This window comes from Terrapene carolina, unplaced genomic scaffold (genome assembly GCF_002925995.2).
Source record: "Terrapene carolina triunguis isolate 2854851 unplaced genomic scaffold, T_m_triunguis-2.0 Scaffold95, whole genome shotgun sequence".
Classification (NCBI taxonomy): Eukaryota; Metazoa; Chordata; order Testudines; family Emydidae; genus Terrapene; species Terrapene triunguis.
The window spans coordinates 42,301,222-42,326,881 of NW_020664446.1; the positions used below are offsets into that span (position 1 = coordinate 42,301,222).

The 25,660-nt window shown below is 46.7% G+C and overlaps 1 protein-coding gene across 1 annotated transcript in view; it reads left to right on the forward strand.

Moving 5' to 3' along the window:
* The first annotated feature begins 334 nt into the window (after positions 1 to 334).
* CDH23 (cadherin related 23) overlaps positions 335 to 25,660 on the forward strand; it is a 495,748-nt gene continuing 470,422 nt past the window's right edge. Inside the window, exons 1-2 of the mRNA XM_029911383.1 lie at positions 335 to 407; positions 17,735 to 17,812. Of these exons, the coding sequence (XP_029767243.1) occupies positions 341 to 407; positions 17,735 to 17,812 (145 nt within the window). The 5' untranslated portion in view covers positions 335 to 340. The remainder of the gene's footprint in view (positions 408 to 17,734; positions 17,813 to 25,660) is intronic.

Below are 25,660 nucleotides of genomic sequence, written 5' to 3' on the forward strand. Positions count from 1 at the left end.
CGGGATGGGCAGCAGTAACTGTCAGATGGTATTTTTCATGGACTGACTGTATTTCTCTGTCTCCCCATACTTGTTGCGTGGGGTGAAAGCTGAGGCTTTCAGGGATTACCCATCTCCTAATAGAATGACCCTGGTTTATCTCCTTCAGCCAATACATTTTGGACTTGATGCCTGGGTGCGTCGTAATTGTGTTTGCAATGTCGTTGCTGTAACCCAAGTTGGGAAGGGATTTTGCCCCCCACCTTAGCTGCACAAGTGTGCTTTGGGGGAAAGATGTCATCCACAAAATTGACTAGACTTGAAATATTTAATTTGCCTCTCCTCTTCTTTGTCAGGAACCATGAAGTGTCACTTTGCTGCCAGCAACTTTCTGCTCTCCCTCTTGATCTTGGAGCTAGTCTGTTTGGGTAAGTAAAGTTTCTCTCTGTTCAGTTATCCTTTCCTTTCCCCTGACCCATCTTTCTATTTCAAGCTTTGTGGTAGCACTTAAAAAGCTTAACATTTGCATGTCTGGGGGTTTCTCTCTGGGGGCACAAAGGCTTCATCTTTCTACTGAGTATGTGATCTCTCTAGCCAGCTACACTGTGATTGAACCTATTGTTAGATAGATGCCTTTAAGAAAAGTCACAGAAGAAACCAGCAACCACTCCAGAAAATGGGGGCTGGGCAGTACATGGATGCTAAGCACTGTGGGGCAGGGACTGTCTTATATGTTTATATGCATAGTATGATGGGGCCGAGCTCTGTGATTGGGGTCCCTAGGCACTACCACAAGAAAATAATTATTATATTGGGGGAGATCAGTTCTGATTGAGTCTGTCAGTTGTTGATAGTTGATGCTTATCTGCCAACAGGGTTTGCTGTCACAGTAGTCCTAAAAGAGAATCAGGACCTGCAGTTTTATATCAGTTTCACACTGTGATATGTTAGATTGAGAGAGGGAAATATGTTCCCTTATGAAAATAAGACCTACTTAGAAACTACATGCAGTGTGTACCTTGTTTGTTGCATATTGTTCCGCTGGAAGGTATTGAATGAGGTGTCAAAATCCTTGCAGACTTTCTCGCATTACAGATGCGTAGAGCCCTGAGCAGATACAAAATTTGTATCCACATCTGATCCACAAAAACAGTCCGTGGCTATAACGTGGATACCCGTGGATTTGCAGGGCTCTGCAGATACATGCCAAACCAGCTGGCAGCTCCTGCCGGCAGTTTTTGTACCAATGTTGGTAGTGGGTGTTTACTCTCTGTTTATGCACTGTGGACCAACTACATCCCAAATACTGTATGGCATGCTATTCTGTCACAGCCTCCCACTGACCAGTTTTCAGATTTAGAGGGCAGCACTGGGCCACTAAGGATATGTCAACACAGAGATAAAAAACCTGCGGCTGGCCTGTCAGCTGACTCTGGCTCCTGGGGCTCAGGCTCCAGGGCTGATTGAGCTCAGGCTGGAGTCTGAGCTCAGAGATCCTGCCAGGGTGGAGGGGCCCAGAGCTCAGGCTCCAGCAATTTATAGGCCCTGTGAGCCCGAGTCAGCTGGCCCGGGCCAACCACGGCCATGCTGTGGGGCTTTAATCCCTAAGTGGCACTAGAAAGAACTGTAGGCTAAATCCTTCGTCATCTGGCATTTGGGAGGGTGTTAAGTGTATTACACCCATTGTCTTGCATCATGCCTCTCGCTGGCAGGCAATCAGCTGAGCTGTTGAACGTGGCCATTCATGCTTAAGGAGGGAACTTTGGCTAGGGTGGTGAGAGCTCCCCCATAGGTTTCAGTCTGTTTTACCCAGGGGCTGTCGTGCTTCAGCAGGCTCACCCTTACTCTGGAGTGGTTCTCCTTGGACACGCCACACACTGGCAGCAGAACTCAGGCTGGATGCAGAGCACATGAGGATCTGGCCCACTGACTTCATCTTTTGTGAAACAAACTTGCAAGCGGTTTTACGTCGCTAACATTCAACAAACCAAAGTACCGAGACACATAAGCAAGGTAACACCCTGCCACAGGGTGATCGGCCCTTTTAAGAGGGAGCAGGGCCTACTGCCCTTGTGATTCCTCCTGACTGTCCCCCAGATAGGCTGAAGAGAGTGCACCTAGGTTCTGATGGAGGAGACCAGGAGACTCAGAGTCCGAGGTAGGAGAGAACTGTCTGAGTGCAGACCTAGAGAATCAGGAAGAGGTAGGTGAGAGCTGAGAGAGCTGCTGGAGCAGGGAAGGAGTGACAGAAGAGCAGCAGAGAGCTGTCAAGAGGTGCTTGGGAGAAAGCTCCAACAGACCCGAGAGAGGATTTCTGATGAGACCTGGAAAAGAGCTGCTCTTTGGAACTGACCAAAGCTGGAACCTGACAAGCAGCAGGCTTGGGCAGTGGCTCCCTGGGAAAAAGGAAGATCCAGCTTGGCCAGGGGAAGCCGAGCCCAGAAGCAAGAGGGTTGTTGCTGGAGGGTGGATCCCCAATGCAGGCACAGAAACGACAGGCAGGAAGGCCAGGGTAATGCAACACTGTAGGAGGGGGAGTCCTCTGGATGAAGACCTGAGTGGGGATCTGCAGGAGGAGCCTGGGAGCAAGAGCTTGGTCCCCTAGGGATGTTCCCTGAGCAGGGGTTGGAGACTCAGGCAGGGAGGCCTGGGGAGTGGAGCATTAGGGGGAGCTCATTGCAGGGAGGCAGTGGTAGAAAAGTCATGAGATTGGTCACTCTCAGAGGGAGGCCTGGAGTGTGGGGCCTGGGAACAAAGTACTGCTATTGACTCTTGGCTGGGTGATTTGGAGGCCATGTGACTGGAGCGAGGAATGAAAAACCTGCCATGTTTGTATCTGCTTACTGTGGGAGGTGGAGAGTGGGTTTACCGTAAGGGAATTACTGCACTTGTGTATATTAATAAATTATGCCCAGAAGCAGGCTTTGTGTCAAACACAGAGAGACTATGTTCTTTCTGTGGACAGACAAAAAGGGAAACTGAGGCTGGGTACACCTGTCATCCTGCAGCCTGCCTCTATAGGGCTGCCCTCCTTAAGTACCCAGACTATAAGATCATGTCCCTCTGACTGCTGTCTTGTTTTTCTCCTGCACTTCAACTCCAACATGATTTTAGTAGCTCCTCTCCTCATGATTTCCTAGAGTTAGGATTAAAGGCATTAGAAACTTTCAGATGCTACACAGCATGAGTTCTAGCTCTCCATTCTCAAAAGAGTGCCCACTAAAAGCTGCTGAGAGCTGAAGGAGCAGTGAGACAAGGAATGTGGAGGAGGAGGCTCAGGAAATACAGGAGCTGGTCCCCTACCTCAACCAATTTGAGGAATCTGGAGGTACACCTCTGGAAGCCTCTCATTCTGTCCAGTAGAGGGCAGTGGTACACACACCTAGACCTAGAGGGACTGGTCTTTCTCTGTATTGGGATTAAAGAGAGGACCAGCCAATTGTTCTAGAACTGTTATCAGTATAATAGGTTTCCCTTTAGCCTTGTGTCTCTCAAAAATTAATATCACTGAATGTGTAGTACATATCTAATACTAAAGCAATATTGCTAGGGTGGAGGGGCGGCAATACCATTGGCACTGATAACTGAATTGTCTTTCATTTCAGTGTATAGTCTCTGAATATCACATCTTCTACCCTCCTCAACAGCCACATGATCTACCTGTATGCTTCTGCACCGCAGGGTTTGTTAACAATACTGTAAGAAACATGTCTCAAAAGGGAGCGAGCACAATATGGGAGATTTCCCCCGTCACCTCTCCCCGACAAATTAAATTCAAGACCATTAATGCTCCCCCACTCTGCCTTTTTGGAAGGGGGTTGGTAGGAGTGGAGGATGATTTAAGTGAGGGGAGAGACTTCTAGCTGAAGCCGGCAGTGGTGGAAATCTCTAACATGCTCAAGTTGGAAGGTTAGCTCAAAATTTTCAAATGTGGGTACCTAAACTCAGGCACTTACACCTACATGTAGAGATTTAAATATGTGGCATGATTACCAGAAGTGCCCAGCCCCCACAAATTGTCCTAGCAGACAAGCGTTCACATCACAAAAAGACACTCCTAAAAGGACCAATAAACAGGTTTCCACCCAGCAAAATTCTCAGCCCCCTTTCCCAGTTTCCTTCTGTGACCACCATTATCTAAGGCCTGGTCTACACTAGGACTTTAATTCGGATTTAGCTGCCTTAATCCGAATTAACCCTTCACCCGTCCACACTACAGAGCCAGTTAATTCGAATTAAAGGGCCCTTTAAATCGATTTCTGTACTCCACCTCGACGAACGGAGTAGCGCCTAAATCGATTTTGTTAATTCGAATTAGGGTTAGTGTGGACGCACACCACCGAATTACTGTGTTTAAGTTAATGGGGTAGTGTGGCCGCACACCACCGAATTAATATGGTTTAAAACCGAATTAAGGTGCTTAGTGTGGCCGCGCACAATCGAATTTATACAACCTGTTTCCTAAATTCGAATTATCTAAATTCGGATTAATCCTGTAGTGTAGACATACCCTTAATCATAACTGGGAACCTCCAGAGAAACAAGCAGAAGCCTCTCCAGCCTGAAGTAAAGCACTAAGCCCTAGAGCTGGGACTGTAACAGACTCTTGTCCTCTGTGGATCAGGCCCAGAGGGGAATGTGTGACACCCAGTGAACATTAGCATGCCTGCTAACTTCTAGAAATGCCAAACTGTCCCTTAGCAGGGCAGGAAAGGGAGAGGTTGGGGGGTGGCATTGGCTTTCTCACTTCTGGTCCAGACTGAGAGCTTCTAGCCAGGAAGCCTTTCTTTAATGATGTTACAAATGGTATTGTCCTGTATAAACTAGGAAATCATCTTCAACCCCAATGGAGAAGGGACTGGGGGAAATCACTCTCCAGTAATACTTGTTAGCAACAGATGATCATTTTCTTTGGGTAGATAGAGTCAAAAGCCTTTTCCAGTAAGAGGGTAGGGCACAGGGCCTCTCAGTTAGCCACTAGTTCTCAGCTATCCCTGATGATCTTGCGGTAGGTAAGCACTGTGCTGAGGGAGTGTGGGTGGAAGGGAAAATACTGTTTCTTCCTTATGATGTTTGTTTGTCTGTACAGCAGGATTAAAGGGTGAGTAAATAAAACTTAAAGGAAATTAAAACAAGGAGACAAAAGGCTAATATGTAAAGTGGAAGCCAACAGTAGCTACATAAGAGTGGGACCATTACCACAGCATGTGGCAGCACTTTCTCCTCACTGTTTAAGCAGACTTCAGCAAGAAGATTATTAAACTAATTGTTTAATATATTCCATGCAATAACACCCATTCCTTAACTGTGAAATAGCTTTATAATCCCAATGGGATATTTACAGGTTCAAGTAAACCTCACAGCAAGAAAAGGAGACTGCTCTGCTGTGGGCCCCCTGAAATCCTTCTCTTTCCTGCTAAGCTAATGATGTTAGCAGCAGTTTGGCTCATTTCTCACATGCACAAAAATGGTTAGTGACAAAGTGTCGACAAGATCAGCAGCAGCCCTCGAAAACACCCACCTGGCAAAACTCCCACATGTCAAGATAACAATGTAACACAATGCAGATCCCAGGCAACGTGAGAAGGCTCCCAAGCTTCACACCAAGGCTTATCTTTTCAAGCAAGTTATTTTTGTCTGTACTTAAACCATGTGGTAGCCATAAAAGCAGAGCGGCAGTGTCCATCTTTTTGGGAACGCTGATGTGTCTTCAATGCTGGGGATATAAGAGAAGCAGCTCCCGTTCCTCCCTGGTGTATTGTTGAATCTGGAGGCTCAGTGGCTCTAATGTTGCTGCCTAGAATAAGCTTGTTGTGATCTCTGTATTGTCATGTCAGGCATAGGTGCTGGAACTAGGGGTGCTGAAGGTGCTACTGCACCCCCTAGCTTGTAGTGGTTTCTGTCATATACAGGGTTTACAGTTTAGCTCAATGACTTTCAGTGCCCCCACTATACAAATTGTCCCAGCACCTCCTGATGTCATGAGCTTGCTGCAAATGGTACCGGGTCATGTCAGACTCAAGTAAGTTTCAAGTGGCTTATTATCTGTTGTAAAAGTGTACGGCGCCACCCCATGAAAATTGGGATTGGTGCAGGAATAATTGGTGGAGTGGATACTCTTAGCATGGGGGTTTATTTGCCTGTATGTGACTCTCTGAGAAACAACAGCAATCATGTCTCCCTTTGATAACACTGCACTCTTAAAGTAATTGTTGTTTCCCCACTAAGACATAGTAGCAAAAATATAAGCCACATTCTTGGCCCAGATTAAGTCCCCTTTGTGCCACTCCAGTGAGGATTTAAAGCTGACCTAAAAGGAAAGACCTGATTTCCCTCAGCAGTATAAGGCCTACATAGTTGCCTGACACCTGCTTCCTTTCACACTGGGGACAGACAAGGGCATGGCTAGGGAGGGGAGAAGGGATGGTCAGGAGTGCAGTCCCTGCCAGCCATCCCTGCTCAATAGAATGTTCCCTAGATCAGGGGTTCTCAACCTTTTTCTTTGTGAGGCCCCCCAACATGCTAGAAAAACTCCACAGCCCACCCATGGTACAACACCTGTTTTTCTGCATATAAAAGCCAGGGCCGGCGTTACGGGGTAGGAAGCAGGGCAATTGTCGGGGGCCCCATGCCACAGAGGGCCCCGCAAAGTTAAGTTTGGTCAGGCTTCGGCTTCAGCCCCTGGTGGTGGGGCTTGGGGCCCTGGACTTCTGCCCCACAAGCGGGGCTTCAACTTTCCACCCTGGGTCCCAGCATGTCTAATGCTGGCCCTGCTTGGCAGACCCCCTGAAACCTGCTCACAGCCCTACAGGGGTCCCGGACCCCTGGTTGAGAACTGCTGCCTAGATGGCGCTAACATGCTCTAGGGGGCTATTTATCTCCTGGCTGGCCCCAGGATTTAGGGGAGTGGAAAGGTGCATTACAGCCATTTTTGCTGCCTTCTCCTGAGCACTGTGCCTACTGTGAGCAGCTGAGAATCAAGCCTATATGTATGTATTTAAATTGATTCCAAACCGTTTCCGGATGACTCCTGTTCTTCAGGCCCTGTATCTCTGACCTACATTTGTTTGTATCCCAAAGATTTCTCCCCCCCCCCCCCCCCCAGCACTTCTTTTTCCTTCTCATCTGAATTTTGACAGCCCATCTTCTTGGGGACAGCCATCATGTCAGAGACCCAACTCGCTCTTTACACTGGGATGCACAGAAGAGAGAAGTCCTGCTTCAGAACCCCATCCTAGCTCTGTCTATCTCAGGTGCTTATCCCTGGGATACCTAAGCACTGTAGCTGGATCATGGATGGTCTGTGATCTGGCAGCTCAAATACATCAAACATCCTGATACAGCTGGTTTAGAAGCTGTAACCATGATTTCTAATATACTGTATAATATAAATAAGGCATCACACGAATCAAGACGAATCTCTTCTACAAAGCCAAGGCCACTCAGTCTTTAGAAAAAACTGCCCACTAGGGGCTTGAAATGAAATGCCTGTTACTCAGAGGTCTGCTTTATATGTGGCAGATGATCTCAGAAAGCTGCTGCCCAGCAGGGCGTGCAGAGACTTTAGTGGTCGATTATCGGCAAGTACTTTCAACTACCATTTTAAAAAATTGCATGGCCACAGAGAAGGTCTTTTTGGTCTTGTGAATTTTATCTTCCACCTCATAAGCTCCCACCCTGGAACACCAATCAGTATGCACGGACTTCTAACCCTCCGGAAAAGTAATTAGCATTGAATGAACCATTTTGTCTGTGTGTGCTGCTATTTTTCCAGGTGCTTAGCACTGGAGTCCTCAAGGTACTTCACAAATACTGATCATGTAACCCTCCCTATGCTCCTGTCTGGTAGCCATGGGAAAAGCATTATCCCTATTTTAGGGAGAAGGTAAGTGACACAAGAGGTAGCTGTGGGAGCCCAGATGAGTGAGTACGTAGGTTTCCCAACTCCATTCCTGTATGCTAAATGCTTGATGCTCCTTAGGTTGCTTTTGTTTCCGTATTTCTAGAGGTGAATTTTGGCACTTTGGAAAGTGTGCATCAAAAAGCACCAGCTAGAACCAGGCACATCAAAGCTTCCAACACAGATCTCTGAGGTGCTGGAACAATGTTTATAAAAGGGGAGCTGAGAGCCATTGAACTGAACCGTAAACACGGTATATAATGGAAACTACTTCAAGCCAGGGGGTGCAGCAGCACCCCCAGAAACTCTAGTTCCAGCACCTATGAGATCTCTGCCCTTTCACTTCACTGCAGCCCTAGGCTGGGAGCCTCTCCCAGGCTGTCTGTCTGTCATGCTCACTTATGTGGGGATATCAGACACTTGGGAATAGACTGAAAGCACCAAGCTTGTTTTGGCTGGTGTTGTGACAATCTGAATTTGAATCCAGTATTTAAAGAGGTAAGACGTTGATGTTAGCTATTGACCCCAATCCCTTCTCCACTCTGTATCTTTAATTTGCAAGTGCTAAATCTTCCTCTTTGCCCATTTTTCTTCCCTGTTATAAGTTTGTCACCTTAAGGCTGCTGAGGCTTTTTGTTTTCCTGCCTGTTCTCGCTCCCTATAGGTTTTGGCAGCTTGGCAATGCATCACTTTCCTGCAGACACATGATTGTGAGCTTTTCTCACTCCAGTTGCCCCTTTGCCCTTTATCTCCCATGCTAGCAATTCACCATTCACTGCTATTAAACATCCCCAAACTCAGAAACTGAAATCAGGGCACCTTGTTCAAGCTAGTTGGTCCTCCCCAGAATCTTTATTTCTGGCTTTCTTTTCCTTTTAGTTTTTGCTGTGTAATGAAACCAGTACTTCTCTGTGGTTAAGTGACAACCCTTCCCTGCTCCTTCCCATCTTCTCCACCAGGCTAAGGCCAGCATCTGTGTCAGTCAGCCAACCTCTTCTACTGGCAGCATAGAGCACCCAGTGTTTATACCTCCTCCTCCTATCAACACTTCATGGACGTTGTTGTAAGCTCACAAACTATGACATCACAACTGATCAGCCAATGGAAAGACTTGGTCTAGGGTAGCCACCTGAGGTGAGAACCAAGATACTAGTTGGGGAGAGAGAAATGTTTCCTTATAACTGGTTTCACAAGTATTTTGGGAGCATGTAGGAGCAGTGTAATGAGGATCCTGTCTCCCTCTGGTGGCTGGCCCTAGTGACTCTATAGCTGTTACTCAGAGCTAACGGAGTTCTCAGTGTTAGAGCCCTGTGGTGTGGTGGTTTATTTTGTTTGTTTTTTGGGGGAGAGGATGCTGATGATCCTGGGTTCAGTCCCCACTGACTGTGGTGGCTGTCGGTGTAACAGGCATTGTTTGTTGCAAGAGCACCAGGGACCAACAGATACTTCAGCTGTAGAGTGTCTCTAGTACAGATCAGCCATCAAGAGGTGGGCCTGTGGAGATAAGGAGCTGGGGTGGGCTGTGGGAAATGGAGGCCATGAGCCTCCAGGTTCAGAGGCATGCAAATGTATAAGGGATCTAAGCACACAGCTCTCCTTTCATCCTGTGTGTGCAGCTAGCATAGAGGCTGGAGGTTTCTCGCTTAAAAATGAGTCCTATCAAATTTGAGATGAAACAAATACATTTCTACAGAAACTTATTAGGGTTCTATGGAAAATACTTACAGTAAAGATATTCTTCTCTATTACTTACACAGGGTTTTTGTAACTGTCCTGTACAATTTTATAGCAGAGTCACTTCTCTGTCAGGTTCTATAGAGTTGTTCAAAAACCCTATAGAAAAGGTATAATTTTTTTATTACCTTCTACTTTTCCCTAAGGGAAATCCAATAGGAAGGTGAAGCCAAGAAAACTGCAGAAAGATGAGTTTGGTGCACAAGCAGGATGCTCTTGTCTTAAAATGAGTGTGACCTTGCTAGTCCATGCAACTAGAGGGCATTAATGATCCTTAGGTGGCAACTGAGTGTGTTGACATGTCCCCTGCTGCAGGGTGCAGGGATGCTAGTGAACAGTATTGAGGAAGCAGAGAAGAGCTAGGAAAGCAAGTGCAAGCTGTTGCTAAGCTTTGCACTAAGCTGGTTCCTCACAACCATTCTCTGCTGAATTAGCAGTTGGCTTGCTGGAGAGTGGAGGTTCTGTTCCTCTTCTCCATTTCGTTGCCACTATCGCCTAACAATCAAATGCCCAGAATTTCATGGTTTTCTCTCTTGAGAAAGAAAAGAAAAGAAATATCAATCCCAAAAGTTGAACTCTCCAGACCTGCCTTTTTTGGGTGCCTGATGCCTAGGCTCCAACGTGCTCCTGAGACGTATGCTTCTGTCTATCCACCTGTCTCAGACATACACAGCCAGGATTTGATGGGCTCAGCATGGCTGTCAAGGCACCTCCCTGTTGGCTTCTCTTTAGCCAGCTGGCCCTATGTCCTTCTGAATGCAAGCTCCTGCCTGTGGGGTCCTCCCTAGGAAGGCATGGAGAGCATGTATTTAACACTACAAAATTATTTTTATTTAAACCTGGTATAAGTTGAACACAACAGCCACCAGGGCCTGGCGTTTACTGCAGCACCCTGCATTCCAGATCCCTGCCTTGCAGCTCCTTACAGGGTTGCCAACTCTTGTGGTTTTGTCAAAAGGCTTAACTTCCTTAAAGCCTCAGCTCTTGGAGTCATGGCGCTAGTGAGAATTTCAGCTTTCCTTTTTTTAAACCCCGCTTCCTCCCGCAAAACACCTGGATCGATCGGTCTTCAGCTGTCGTTGAGACTGCACTGATCACAACACATCCGCCATTCTCGCACTCTTGCCTTTCTTCTCCACGTTCGTCCGAGACATTTAACAATGTCATCTTCCCATCTTCTTGGAGGCCAACTGGGTGGTCTTTTCTGTTCTCATGGGTACCACTCAGCAATGATTGCGGTGCACCTATTGTCCGTGAGCCATGCTGTATGGCCCGCCCATCACGACTTGTTATATCTGCTTTCCATGACAATATCTTTCACACCGCTGCGTTCTCTGATCATTTCATTTGGGATGCGATCCAGAAGGGAAATTCCCAACATAACTCGTTCCGTTGCCCTTTCAGCTACCAACAGCCGCTGCTCTGCTCTTTTCATCAGTGCCCACGTTTCACTGCCATACGGCATGGCTGGCAGCACTGTTGAATTGAAGATATTTGTATGTGTGGTCTTGTCAATTTTTCCTTTGAGGACATCCTTGATGGAATTAAATGCACACCATCCTGCCTGAATCCTTCACGAGAGTTCTTTGTTCAGATCTTGGCGCATATTAACTTCTTGGCCCAAATATATGTACTGTTCCACTTCTTCGATTTCTTCTCCTGTTACCGTTATTTGGGCTTTTCATAAGATGTCTGATCGCATGTATTTCATTTTGCAGTGGTTCATTTTCAGGCCAACCTGACTGCTTTTCTTGTCGAGTCTTCGTAGCATGTTTTGGTTGGTGCTTTCGGCAATTAGTACGATGTCGTCCACGAATCTGAGATGAGATAATCGTTCTCCGTTTATGTTGACACCACTCCTCCAATTGATCTTATTCATAACCATTTTGAGGCAGGTGGTGAATAGTTTTGGTGAAATCATATCTCCTTGTTTTACGCCTTTCTCGATTGGGATGTTGAGGAGAGTAATGTCTGTTGTACATCCAGTATTCGCTTCCTTCAACAAACTGATGTACTGCGTGTTAATGTCCTGCTCTGTGAGCGCGTTTAATATTGCATTAAACTTGATGCTATCGAAGGCCTTTTCATAGTCGATGAAAGCAATGCACAGCGGGAGTTTGTATTCCCTTGCTCTTTCTGGGAGCTGGCTAAGGGTAAATATATGGTCGATCGTGCTAAAATTTCTTCAAAACCCTGCCTGTTCTCTCGGCTGTTGTTCAACCAGACTCTGTGAGAGTCGGTTCGTTATCACCTTTGTAAAGAGCTTGTAGACGTGAGAGAGCAGGCAAATAGGGTGGTAGTTCTTAAGATTTTCTCTATCGCCCTTCTTGTACAGCAAGATGGTATTCGACTCCTTCCTGCTTGATGGTATTTTTCCTTCTTCAAGATATCAACTGAATCTTAAAGCGAGGGCCTTCCAAAGTTTTTTCGCCTCCTGCAGAAATCATTTCTGATGTTATTCCATCTTTGCCTGGAGCTTTTCCCTTCATCTGGTGTAGTGTGCTTCAGACTTCGCTGACGATTATTGGGGGGACGCGTTCTTCTGACTCTTGGAGCATTGGGAGAGGGATGTTGATTCTTAATTTGAACAGTTCTGTATAGAAGTCCTAGCAGACCAACTCCATCCCTGCTCTGTTGGTTACTGTCTCTCCGTCCTTGTTCTTCAATGCTGTTACGCTCAATCTATTCTGCATCAATTCCCGCTTGCGTGTCTTGAGGCTCTTGCATAATTCAGCTGTTTTTGAGGAGCTTTTCTTTCCAGAAGTTCTCAAAGTCATCCTTCAGTTTTCGCCGTATAAGCTTGCACAGAATGGAGTACTCGAGGTTGTTATCCGAGCCCCTTTTCATTTTTCTCCGCTTCTCCAACAAGCTTTTCGTTTCATTCGAGATGCTTCCCTTTGCCTTCTTCAGCTTTTCAATTTCAGCTGCTTTTATGCAACATCTCAGCTTGTCAGCAAAGATGCTATAGTCCTCATCACACTTTTCCGTCTGGCTCCAGTCAAACCCAGAAATCGCTTTCTTCAGCTTTGCTTCATCTAATGTCTTCGGCCGCTGTTTCCTGTTTGCCATCTGTAACGCCTTCTTTTCCACCGCTTCATCGAAAATCAACTTTGCTCTAAGCAGGCGATGGTCACTGCCGGTGTTGAAAGGCTGCAACACAGAGACGTCTTGAACGATGCACCTTTCATTGACTAAAATATAGTCGATTTCATTCTTGCTCTTCGCGTTTGGCGCGACCCACGTCCACCTTCTTGCGGTCTTCTTTTTGTACTAGGTGTTTGCCGCATACAGTTCTTTCATTGCGGCCATCGCTACCAGCCTTTCTCCTCTTTCATTCCTTTCGCCACTGCTGTATCTCCCTATGAACTTTTCACCAGCTTTCCCTCGCCCAACCTTGGCATTAAAATCTCCCATCGTGACAGTGTAAGTGGACTTTTGCGTGAGGGCTCTTTCGAGCTCTCGGTAGAATTCTTCCACTTCTTCGTCCTCACTTGCACTTGTGGGAGTGTAGGCCTGGATGACCTTGAGGGTAGCTTTTGACTCCATCTGAAGATGCAACACGCCAATATGTGGTGATATTAGCTGGCATGATATGACTTTCAAAGACCAATCCTTACTGACGATAAATCTGACTGAGTTCTAACTCCATCTCCCTTTCCAAGCCTCACAGTGCTTCCATCCTTCCAGTTGACTTCCAACTCCTTCTTTCGTCAGGTTTTGCTGACACCAAGGATATCGCATCTTATCCTTTTCTTCTCCCCATCAGATGGTTTAACGTTTCTTCCCTCACCAGCAACCTACAATTGTAAGTACGCACAGCGAGGGTTGTTCTTTTCCATGTTGGCCTAGCAGCTGACATTTTTAGCAGCCTTTCGTCGCTCAATTTCCACTCCGCCACCGTAGAATGGTTCGATAACGTGCAGGGAACTAAAACCCATTTACTTGTGTTGTTTTAGCCATTAACTTCAAGCCATCCCACTGGCTAGGCAGGCAGGCATGCATACCTCCTCAAGCTTAGCTAGCCTTCAACCTCTATGAAGAAGGAAAAGCACTCTTTCTGAGAGAGCAATCCCCCTCCCTGGATTGGCTAGTCCGACACCTTTGTAGCATGATTAGACCTAACAGGGCATATGCACCGCTACCATAGCTGTCAGATGGCCAGGGTCACTGCTACACCACGATGTGGCGCTGAGGTAGGATTTTGCAGCGGCCCGCAAAACAACAAACAAACTTTCTAGCCCTCGTGGTTAAGGAGGAGACCTTGAAAATGTGCCCCCCTAAACATCCTTAAATGTATTATTTACAAAAATTTCATGATTTTGGGTTGTCTGACTCATGATTTTTTATTACCTGGCATTAGCAATACTGCTTACGCAATGTGGCTACTTCGCACATTCACACATTCGTATTTCAGCATGGAATTGACTGGGAGCATACAAAACTAATGGGCCGTGGGGCAGAGGACAGTGCAGGAAATTCAAAGGCAGGGGAACTATTCAAAGGCGCTATAGCCCATCCTCCAGCACTTCCTCTCCAGCTTTTTGCTGCTGTTAGATAAGACCTAGTTTCAGTGTGTAAAGTGACTTTGAGGGAAATCTCTATTACTTTGTTTTCCAATAGTGCCTGAAGACCCTAACCAAGATCCAGGCCCTGGTGTGCTAGGTGGCCCTGAAGAGCTTGCAGAATAAACAGACAAAGTGGTAGAATGAGAGTATAATTGTTCTCGTTTTTAATGCTGGGGAGCTGAGGCACAGAGAGTGATGGGCAGGAGGTTATTCAGGCAGGCTGTGCACAGCAAGGAAATTGAACCCAGACCGCCTCCGTCTCAGTCCTGGGCCATGCTCATGCTTCCCCCTGGATGGCATCTGTGGCATTTCCTTGGCTTTTCTAATAGGGCTGGGCTAACGATTGAGGCAACGATCTGGACTGGCTGAGTTGACCCCGATTGGTTTGGTAATTGCTTCCAGGTCAGACTGCACGGTGCTCCAAGAGGCAGCCGGACATTGTATTCAGAACCTGACTCCTGCAGTCACTCACCCCTGCTTTCCAGGTGAGCCAGAAACTGGAGCCCACAGAAATGCAAAACACTTCTGACGGGCCAATTAAAATCTCCACTTCCCTTGTTCAATAATGTTTGTTGTCAGGCAGTTAAACTGCATCTCTTAATAAGCGAGTGTACTGGCTGTTTCAGCCCTGGCTGGAAATCAAGGAAAACCCATCTGTCAAATGCACTAGGCCCTCTTGGAAACCTGCTGCATCTCTCTCCTGCCACCTTGCATCCCATCTCTGCCCTTGCTCCCATGATAAATCTGCAATAGTTAATCTTTCCCACGGCTCGGGTGGCAGTTGTTGGTCCACGTGGTCTGGCCTGAACTTTCTCAGAACTAATGAGCCCTAGCCCGTGGAGTGGCAACCGCTGTGGTTTTGGGGACGGGCGCACGTGCTCTCAGCCTCGCTCTTGCTAAGTAAATGGGGTTGAAATAACTGAGCCTGGTTATTAAAGGCGAAAGGAGGCAATTAGAACATCGCGACGAGGAAAAAGTGACGCTTTGGCAGAATTAAGGCTGACGAGGCAAAAGGCTCTCAGCCATGGGAACAAAGCGAGATATTAATCATGCACTAAAACAATAATTGCTGTCTCCCATCCCTGTGCTGCTGCTCCCGCCTCCTTCACCCTGCAAAAAGGCCCTGGTCACTGGCTGCATTCTGAATCTCTATCTCTGTGCCCCTCTTAAATCAATCTGGTCTGAGTCAGCCGCAGGCGCAGCGCAGTGACAGGTTTGGGTATTCTTCCCTTTGTTTTGTTCTGGGCTGCTTTGTGCTTTATCTACTCTGCATCCTCATCTGAGCCCCCGGGGCAGGGGAGAGATGCAACTGGATCAAAAGGCTCCTGGCCATGTCCCTACCAACCCTTCCTCCCCTGTCATTAATTTCCTTTGCGTGGTGTCTCAGGGTCTATCTACACTCCAAGTACTACAGCTGCAGCTATATGGCTGTACTGTAGACACTACAGCGACAGAAGGGTTTTCTCTGTGGCTATAGTAAATCCACCTCTCCGAGAGGCGGCAACTAGGTCTAAGGAAGAATTCTTCCATCGACTTAGCTGCATCTACAGCGGGAGTTAGGTTGACCTAATTACATCGCACAGGGCATTGACATTTTTCAGAGCCCTGAGCAATGTAGCTAGGTCAATGTAAGTTTTAGGTGTAGACTAGGCTTAACGGGGTGATCAGACAGCAAGTGTGAAAAATCTGGACGGGGGTGGGGGGTAATAGGAGCCTATACAAGAAAAAGAGCCAAAAATCGGGACTGTCACTATAAAATTGGGACATCCGGTCACCCTAAGGCTTAAGTATCTCTGCAGTTCTCCCCACTGGGATATCTGAACACCCTGTGTGTAAAATGAAGCTTCCCACTTTGTTCAGCAGCTTCTGGTTCAGTCATGAAACCACGAAAACCAATTTCAATAATGGGCCCTATTTGTTTCTCAGGACTGAGACCGTGTAACCCTAGAGAGACACGGTGGGTGAAGTAATATCTTTTATTGGACCAATTTCTGTTGGTCGAGCTTACACAGGTAGAGCGCCCCATTAATCCCTCTGCAGTCATAGGACAAAACCCATAAATCCAGTGCCTCTGTTCAGCCCATGATTTTTCGTGCAGAGTAATAAATGTAAGCTCCCAGGCTCATCTTTTGAAAGTATTGTGTAGGTTTCCTTTGAGGATGGGGACTGAGAGGTCAGATATAGAGTGATCTGTGTCCTATGACTGCAGAGGTGTTAACGGGACACTCTATCGTGAATGGTCCCTTACAATATGTGCTAACTACATACACTAAACAGTCTGCTTCCCCTTGCATTTAGCTGTGACTCTGGGGGTACCTTTTCCCAGACCAGATGAAGAGTTCGGTGTAAGCTCGAAAGCTTGTGTGTGTGTGTCTGTCTCTCTCTCTCTCTCTCTCTCTCTCACCAACAGAAGTTGGTCCAATAAAAGATATTACCTCATCCACCTTTCCTCTCTAATATCCTGGGACCAACAAGGCTATAGCTACATTGCATACAGTGTGACCCTGTCTGCTATCACAGGCAGTTGGGTGAGGAATGGGACCAGGTGAGTCCCTCAAGTTGTGAAAACAACGAGGAGTCCTTGTGGCACCTTAGAGACTAACAAATTTATTCGGGCATAAGCTTTTGTGGGCTACAGCCCACTTCATCAGATGCATTGAGTGGAAAATACAGTAGCAGGTATAAATACACAGAACATGCCATATCAAGTGGGAGGTCAGTCTAACGAGACAATTCAATTAACAGTAGGATACCAAGGGAGGAAAAATCACTTTTGTAGTGGTAATGAGAGTGGCCCATTTCAAACAGTTGACAAGAAGGTGTGAGTAACAGTAGAGGGAAATTAGGTTTTGTAATGACCCAACCACTTCCAGTCTTTATTCTGGTCTAATGTGTAATTGCAAATTAATTCCAGTTCTGCAGTTTCACGTTGGAGTCTGTTTTTGAAGTTTTTTGTTGTTGAAGAATTGCCACTTTTAGGTCTGTAATTGAGTGTCCAGGAGGTTGAAGTGTTCTCCTACTGTTTTTTGAATGTTATAATTCTTGATGTCTGATTTGTGTCTGTTTCTTTTTTTGCGTAGAGACTGTCCGGTTTGGCCAATGTACATGACAGAGGGACATTGCTGGCACATGATGGCATATATCACATTGGTAGATGTGCAGGTGAACGAGCCTCTGATGTGGTTAGGTCCTATGATGGTGTCCCTTGAATAGATATGCAGACAGAGTTGGCACTGGGGTTTGTTGCAGGGTTTGGTTCCTGGGATGGTGTTTCTGTTGTGTGGTGTGTAGTTGCTGGTGAGTATTTGCTTCATGTATGGGGGCTGTGTGTAAGCAAGGACTGGCTTGTCTCGCAAGGACTGGCCTGTCTCGCAAGGTCTGTTGATTTAAGGCGCAGGAAGACTGAGTGACTTGCTGCTGGCCTCACAGAGAGTTAGGGCTGATCCCAGGGCACTGCCAGCTGTTTGTTCCGAGTACTCCTCTACCACAACCTCCTTCCAATCAAATTAAATAGGATAAAATAAATTTAAAACCTTATTTTTCTTCATCCTTTCAGGTCTGAGCAATCGGCTGCCGTACTTCATCAACTATTTCTTTGACACATACCTGCTGATCAATGAGGATACCCCCGTGGGTGAGTGCGCCTCACTTATGTTAATGAGCAGATTGCATTGTGTTTCCAGGCCAGTTTGGGGTGTGTGAAAGTGACCGGGGGAAGGAGGAGGCACACAGAATGGCTAACAGGCACCCATTCTGGCTATGAAGTGTGTTTGAAGTTGCCCAGCTGGGAAAAAGATCCAGACCACCTGGGACAATGGAACTTTTTTCAAAAGAAAAGAAGTGGGGAAAATATGCAACATTCACTTGGGAAGTGTGTGATGTGTTTAAGATATCAATTCAGGATACCAAACTATGTGGCTCATTCTCCATCAGATCCTGTGTGCCTTCTCTCCTGTAGGGAAGCTGGAGTGGCTTTATATGCAAACGAGGGAGGAGAGGGTGTCTTTCTGCCATGAAATCTTCCAGAGCAAGGATCTGATCTTGAAAAAGTGCTGAATGCCCTCCACTCTCAAAGTAGCATCCCCCAGGGAGAGCTCAGCACAGCAATTTGAAAGATCAAGCCTCAGCAGAGATCTCTTGACGCTTGAGGGCCTAGTTCTCCATTGCCCAGCAACATGTTTAGTCACTTACACCAGTGCAAAGTGTAAACTGTTACCAGACCAGAACGGTAGTGTCTGACACCCACTTTGCACCAGTTTAGGTCTAGGGCAACAGAGAATCAGAGTCCTGGGTGTTAGTGGAAGTTATCTAAATGCATTAGGGGATGGAAATAGACTTAAATAAAATTATAGCTCATAACTAGAACTGCTCTGAGAGGTGCCAGTGGAGGAAGATTACACACGGAAATAGGTTGTAGCCCAGTTGCACTTCATACTAAAATACTATTGTGTTGTGTAATATACAAACTGCACGTGTGCTCTCAGATTTCCTTAGTCTCCTTTTATTTTGGCTGGCTTTCCATAGATAGTATAGTAAAATAAATGTTTTTATACAGCGCCTAGCACAATAGGGTCCTGGTTCATGAGTAAGGATTCTAGGTGCTTTGGTAATATAATAATTATTCACCTGGGTTTCTTGTTGCCTACTTCCCTCTCTTTGCCTACTTCCCATTCTAGCAAGTAAACAAATCCTAGAAGCTTTCACAGCGCATGCAGCCACTCAATCCTGCTGCCAGAGTCAGTCACGAAAGAGCTGAGAGTTTGGGTAGAGACGAGATTTTGTGTATAGTGCCCTTGGAGAAAATTGGCAATTTTTTGATTGACAGATGTAGCTTTTTATTTTATTTATTTGTTTTGCTAGTGATCAGTTTTAGTAAATGTAGAAATTGATCGGGCCTTTCTTGGCCTCTTTCCAGGCTCTCAGTCCATTAAACTTGTGCTCTTCAATCAGGGCTGGTGGCTGGCTTTTAATGCTGAAGGAATTGATTGTAAGCCCAGTGTGTGCACAACTGTGGGTCTGGGCCTCCATCTGCAGGCTAATAGCTGTGATCTTATCGGGGCCCCATTTACACTGGCCTGTTCCACCCTTCCTCACCCTTATACACTGCAGATCCATGCAGCAGGAACCTTGCAGCTACTGAAACATCAGCAGGGCTTTCAAAATTTAGGGGGGACCCCAGTCAAGGGTGCTTCTGCAAAGAGATTAAAACGGCATGAATCACCAGAATCAGGTCTTTCCAACCACCTTGTGGAGAGACCTCAGTTTTGTATTCAGTTGTTCTGAGGACCTGTCACGAAGTGGGACTTTTCTGTAATATTTTTATGAATCCTGCGTGCCTCAGTTTCCCTCTGCGCTTTGCACAGTTAAGAGTGTGAGCTCTGCTCTTGGGGGCAGAGCAGAACATGAGGTGAGTGAGGGTGTCACCTTGCTGTCTGGGCTGCGGTGAATAGAGCTGTTCAGGGACTGGCTGGAACATGCTGAAAGCGACCCATATCGATGCAGAATCCCAAAAAGACAATGGAAAAGTCCCAATGACCAAACAGTGACACCTAAAACCCACTGAGCAAGAGGAAGGCAGTTTGCCCCCCACCTCTCAGCAGGGAAGCTGAGCAGAGACTCCAGCTCAAGAACAAAAGACTGAGACACAGGCAGGGAATAAGGAGTTGGCTCCTGGAGGAAGCTGGCTGCAAAGGAATCCGAGAGAGACAGAGCCGAAGACGCGATCCACTATAACCTGGCTGGTAGTTTGTGCTGGTTTGGCCAGAATGGACTATGCTTTAACCTTTATTTCTCTGTGCTAACTTAGGGACTTGCAATGCAGTGTGCCAGCTGTCTAATAAATCCTACTCTGTTTTGAAAACACTGCTTGAGTGTCACTGTAAATCCCTGCTGAGGTGCATTAGTCACGGAAGAGCGTACAAGTCTCTATCAAGAGTCTATTTCATCTGGACTCGCTGGACAGAAATCACAGCGTGAAACAGGACTACTGGAGCCCAAATGCTCATCTGCAAGGCGGTGAGGCTGCCTGGCCTACGCTGAGGGAAGGAGTGGGACCCCTGGGAGGTCTGCCACACAAAAGGGGTTGCTTCAAGAGACTGTTTAAAAGATGGGGCGTAGCACAGATCCAGTGGATCCATGACAGGCCCCTCAAATAGAGTCTTGCCCACACCCTATGTTGTTGCACTTCATTTATACGTTTTCTGGGACAGTGGCAAAGCCCTCCTGGAATACACCCTAGAGAGCCTATGGACCTGGGACAACCTTGCTTGAGAAGCTCTAAGACTGTGGTGCGCAAACTTTTCCAGTTGCACCCCCACTTGCCATTAACAGAATCTGCGCACACACACACACACACACACACACACACAAAATCAGGACCCTGGTGAAAAATATTTTTCGGGCCCCCCAGCAAGGGCGGACCAGCTAAACAGGGCCAACGAGGGTGGGGGGGGAAGCCGGGCCCCAGGCCCCCTTCCGGACCGCCGGGCCTGAGTAATTTGTACCGGCTTCCCCCCCCCCCCTCGTCGGCCCTGCACACCATTACTGCACAGCCAGGGCTTCCTCAGCAGGTAAGCTTGGGCTGAAGGCAGAGTTGGGCCTGGGGGCAGTGTGTGACCGGGCATTGAAGGGGATTGGAGTCAGAGCTGGTCTGGGGGCGGAGTGCTCCCTCCCTGCCCCCCATGGAGGCTGGCCTGGGCAGAGCAGGGCTGGGGGCATAGCAGGGCTGGAAGCATGCTGCTTCATCCTCGCCCCCAGTGGGGGCTGGCCTGGGCACCGCCACACACCTTCCCCCCCCCAAATTCCTTTGTGCCCCCCACAGTTTGGAGTCCACTGCTCTAAGATGATCCTTCCCCAAATTCACAGAGGACTAGTAGGATCCAAGTAAAGACGGTCACTTGACTTTTAGCCAATCACAGCTATTTATTTTAGCACCAGTTTTAACTTGGTGACAGTCCAGACAAAAGCATGCAGTGGGTGTTGTGGTCTGTCACGGATTGTGGGGGAGTCAGGGCCCTGCACGCCCCCACTTCCTGCAAATCACCAGGACTCTCAGCCAGCCAGTAAAACAGAAGGTTTATTAGATGACGGGAATACAGTCCAAAACAGAGCTTGTAGGTACAGAAAACAGGACCCCTCAATCAAGTCCATCTTGGGGGGTAGGGAGCCCAGACCCCGGTGCTGGGCCTCCCTCCGTTTCCCCAGCCGGCTCAAAACTGAAACCCCTTCCAGCAGTATCCACTCAGCCACACCCCCCCCCCCGGCTCCTCCTCCAGTCTTTGTCCAGTTTCCCTGGCAGAAGGTCCCCTCCTGGGCTCAGGTTACATGCTCAAATATCATCCCTCAAGTGAAGTCACACCCTGATATCCCACCACCATCCAGCACCAATGCAGACAGTAAACCCGTAAAACTCCCACGCAACATTACCAGGTCAATATTCCCCAGTCCCTACTCCGTCACATGGTCTATCTGAAACATAGCACCTCATGAAACAATGGCTGCCTGCTCCCATTGAACCAGCCAATACCATAGTGGAATGTGAGCCCTAGGTGTGATGGTTAGCATTGTCGGTAGCAGTGCCTATCAGTGGTTTGTAATGCAGTGCAATAGAACAGAATTTGGTCTTTGTGATTTTTGGTCTGCTGTGACTCTCAAACTTCTTCATATGGTGGACGACCTCTTAAAATGGATTTTAATGGGCACCTCCTTTCACAACCTTTGAAAATGCTAGATGAAGATGGTATAAAGGAAACAAGAAAAAAATCCTTTAAATATGATGCTATCCTGCTGTTTTGTACCTGTGCAGTTCTACTTGCACTCCTTGTGTAGGACTTTGCTTATTTGCATGTGCTTTATCTGCAGCCTCTACTGCAGCACTAATATCTGTAGATCACTTTACAGATTATTTCTATCTTCTTGTGTATTTGCTACCCCTCTGCATTTGAAGGGGATAACAAAATTAATCACTAGTGAACTTGCCCTAGAGAAACTTCTGATGAAGAAAGCAGCTACATGGAGTAAATGGAACTGGTAGGTGGAGCTGACTGGAAAAACTTTGATTGAATGTTTTCTGATGGAGAATGTGGTTCTACAGAAGTTGAAACAGTTTATGAAATTGTGTAGATTTTGCCCCAGTTTTGTCAGAACTTTTTTCACATTTTTTCTCCTAATGTCAAAACAGGATGTCTTGACAACATTGAAATGAAATATTTTGACTTTGTTTCATTTTGAAGTGATTTTTCACTTCAAAATTTTTATTTTGCATGGTTTTGCAAAGCAAAATCAAAAGGACATTTTTTTAATCAGTCCAAAACAACAATTTTTTGAAAATTTCTTTTCTTTTATGGAGAATTTTTTGAAAATTTCAAGTTTTGTTCCTGACTGGAAGACGAATATCAAAATCCTTCACAAAACAGAATTGTCATCATCCTCCCTGGTCTAGCGTGTTTCTCCCTCCCACCTTGCATACATTTCTCAAATTAAAAAAAGTTGCCTGGAAGCCATAAATGTTCTGGACTGGGGCACAACTAGCTGGAAGCAGATATTTCAGAAGCACAGCCCCCAGGTAGTGAATGATAAAGTGCACATTATACTCATGGACTCCCAAATGCTATACAAGGAGTTACATAAATAGGGTCTGTAGTGACTATAGACAAACACAGCTGTCATTCTGTACTTGGCAAGAGTTGCCACACCATCTTGGATATTGGAACCTGTATTTCCTATGGGAATTTTGATCATGGTTACCCCAGCTGCTTACTCAGCACTGTCATGGTATCTTTAAATTCTACCAACAGTGGGTATGAGGGTCCTTGCTTTAATGTTGCATGCAAAGGACAGCATAGCAGTGCTGCAGTATCCCCTTCTCCCACATTGAGGGGTTACTACTACATATGAAATTACGGTGTGGGGAATTTGAACCTGTGACGTTGTGACACTCTCAGGGAAGAATGACTTACTAAAGAATCCAGTAATCATTCCAATAGCTGCACTCATGCAACAGAAATCAAACTGTAGGCTGCATCTTTGAATGGATACTTTTCTCAGATGTTCAGTTGATTCAAAAGGTAACCCTTTGTCATCAGGACAGTGAATTCAGTCATCCATCGGCAGGACAAATCCCCTCCAAACTGCACCCAACTTGGAATACCCTAGATGGGGGAGGAAGTGCTAAAATATCTGCATCATTCCCTTCTCTTTGTTAACTTCTTCCCGCCCAAAAAAGTCCCCTGTATTCTCGCTTACCCGACTAGAAATTAACAGCCTCCTCTTCCCTCATGTGATGCCTAAAAGAGTCTTAAGCAACAATTAAAGAGATCATTCCCTCTCTAATCACTTACATGAGTAAATTAGTCTTGTCAGGAGCTATTAAGACCGAGAGCTTGGAATTCATTAGTCTAGATTGGGCCTATGGAGCTCCTGGCACCGCCGCCAGTCCAGGCTGATTAATTTCTCTGAAAACACCATCAATGCCCATCTGTTTCATTTAAGTCCAGGGAGAGCAATTTTCAGGTGGACTGATCCCCCTCGTCAGTTATTTCACCCAGAAGTAATGAAAAACACAAACACACTCTACAGAATTGGGGAGGGGGAGAGTTGGAGGGGAAATATAAAACACAAATATGAGGAATACAAAAACAATTGAATTTGCTAGGCAGCAGAGAAGAAATTGAAGGACAATAGAGAAATGAGTGAAGTGAAGGAATATTAGGTACTCTGATGTGCATGACAAGAGGCTGGTTTAAAGAGAGGAAGGGGGGGGGGGGATCACCCAGCCATAGGGCTGCCGGCCTAGAGCCATGGCAGAGACTTCTTACTTGCAAACAAGAAGTGGGTAATGGCAGCACAGGGGACAAGGAGGGTCTGTTTGGAAATGGGTGAAGTTGCAGGAGCTATGGAGGCAGGGACGGCTCCAGGCACCAGCCCACCAAGCATGTGCTTGGGGCGGCGCCTGGAGGGGGGTGGCGCGGTGGGGTCCCGGCCGGGCTCGCCACCCTCCCCCCGCGCTCTGGCCGCCGGGGAGAGCGGAGAGCCCCGGCCGGCCTCTCCGCCCTGCTCCCGGCGCTCTGGCCGGTCGGGGATTGCGGGCCCGCGGCCGGGTTCGGCGCCCTCCCCTGCTGCGCGTGGCGGGTGGGGTGGCTTTTTTGCCTAGGGCGGCAAAAAAGCCAGAGCCGGCCCTGTATGGAGGGACTGGTTGCAGATGCTTGGGCCCCTCACTCCCTGTGATGGGCCGCAGGGAAGACAAAGTAGAAGACAAAACTGTGGGGCATAAACTTGGACTCAGATGTTTAATCCTGGTCTCATTGGTTTTACCTTGTGGAAGGCAAGTTGTGGAGACCCAAAATTTCCTATTCATCGTTCCTATACCCTTTAATGCAAAGTCAATAGCTAATGAGGTTATCACCATCTATGAATTGATGAAGGACAAGGCCCCTGACTTTGCATGTATAACTGAGAACCGGTTCAATGATGATGCAGGACAAATATTTGTGCAGCTGTCTGTGATTAGGTGTATGGTTCAGCATGATATTAGGGGGGATTGGGTAGGAGGTGCTGCTGTGTTTGCATCTGCCTCAAAGTGGAATGGAGTTTGTCATACTATGGATATCCACAAATATAGTGACAATAGTTAGCAGTTGCTTTTACTCTTAAAATCACTTCTGAGACATTTTGCTAATTAATCCTCACAAGAAGTAGGTAAATTGTGTCATCCCCATTTTACAGAAGGGAATGAGGCCAAGAGATTAAAGCCAGATTATTAAAGGTATTTAGGTGCCTAAAGCCCCAGATGGACCCTTTTGAAAACCTTCTCAGGAACTGTCTGCAACTTTAGATGCCTTTAATTCCCTCTCTTCCCCCCCCCCCCAAAACAAACAAACAAAAACTGGCCCTTAAGTGTCTTGTTCAGAACTACAGAGGGAATCGATGTTATGATGGGATTAGGATCTGGCAGTTCTTGGCTCCTAGTTCTCCCATGCTATACAATGAAAAACAAAATGCACAACCCCTGAACCTTCCTTTGCTGTAAGAAATGGGGAACATCACCTCCTGGTGTGACATTTGTGGGACAAAATAATCACATGATGCTGTGGCCTGATTATATGACATTTGTGTTTTCACATCATCCTGAAATATCATCACACACTGGCAGCCATGATGTCTTCACCTCGTTACAATGTCATCACTGAGAATCAAGTCATGACTCTCTAATTGCCCGGCAAGATGGATTTACAGGATGTGGGACAGACCTGAGAAACCTGAGATTGCCTAGCAAATTTCAGAACAGGGAGTAACCTTGTAATTAGCTATATTGCCTTTGCACATGTTTCTGGGAAAGTTGCATGCTTTGGAGCCTTGCAAATACCCAACCGAAGAGGTAACTCAGGTAGTAATACTTTTGAGTCTGGTTCTGAGTTCCCTTCATCTTGGCTGCTGCATTTAAATGTAATTGGGGGATAATGCCATCTTCAAGTAGTAGTAACTG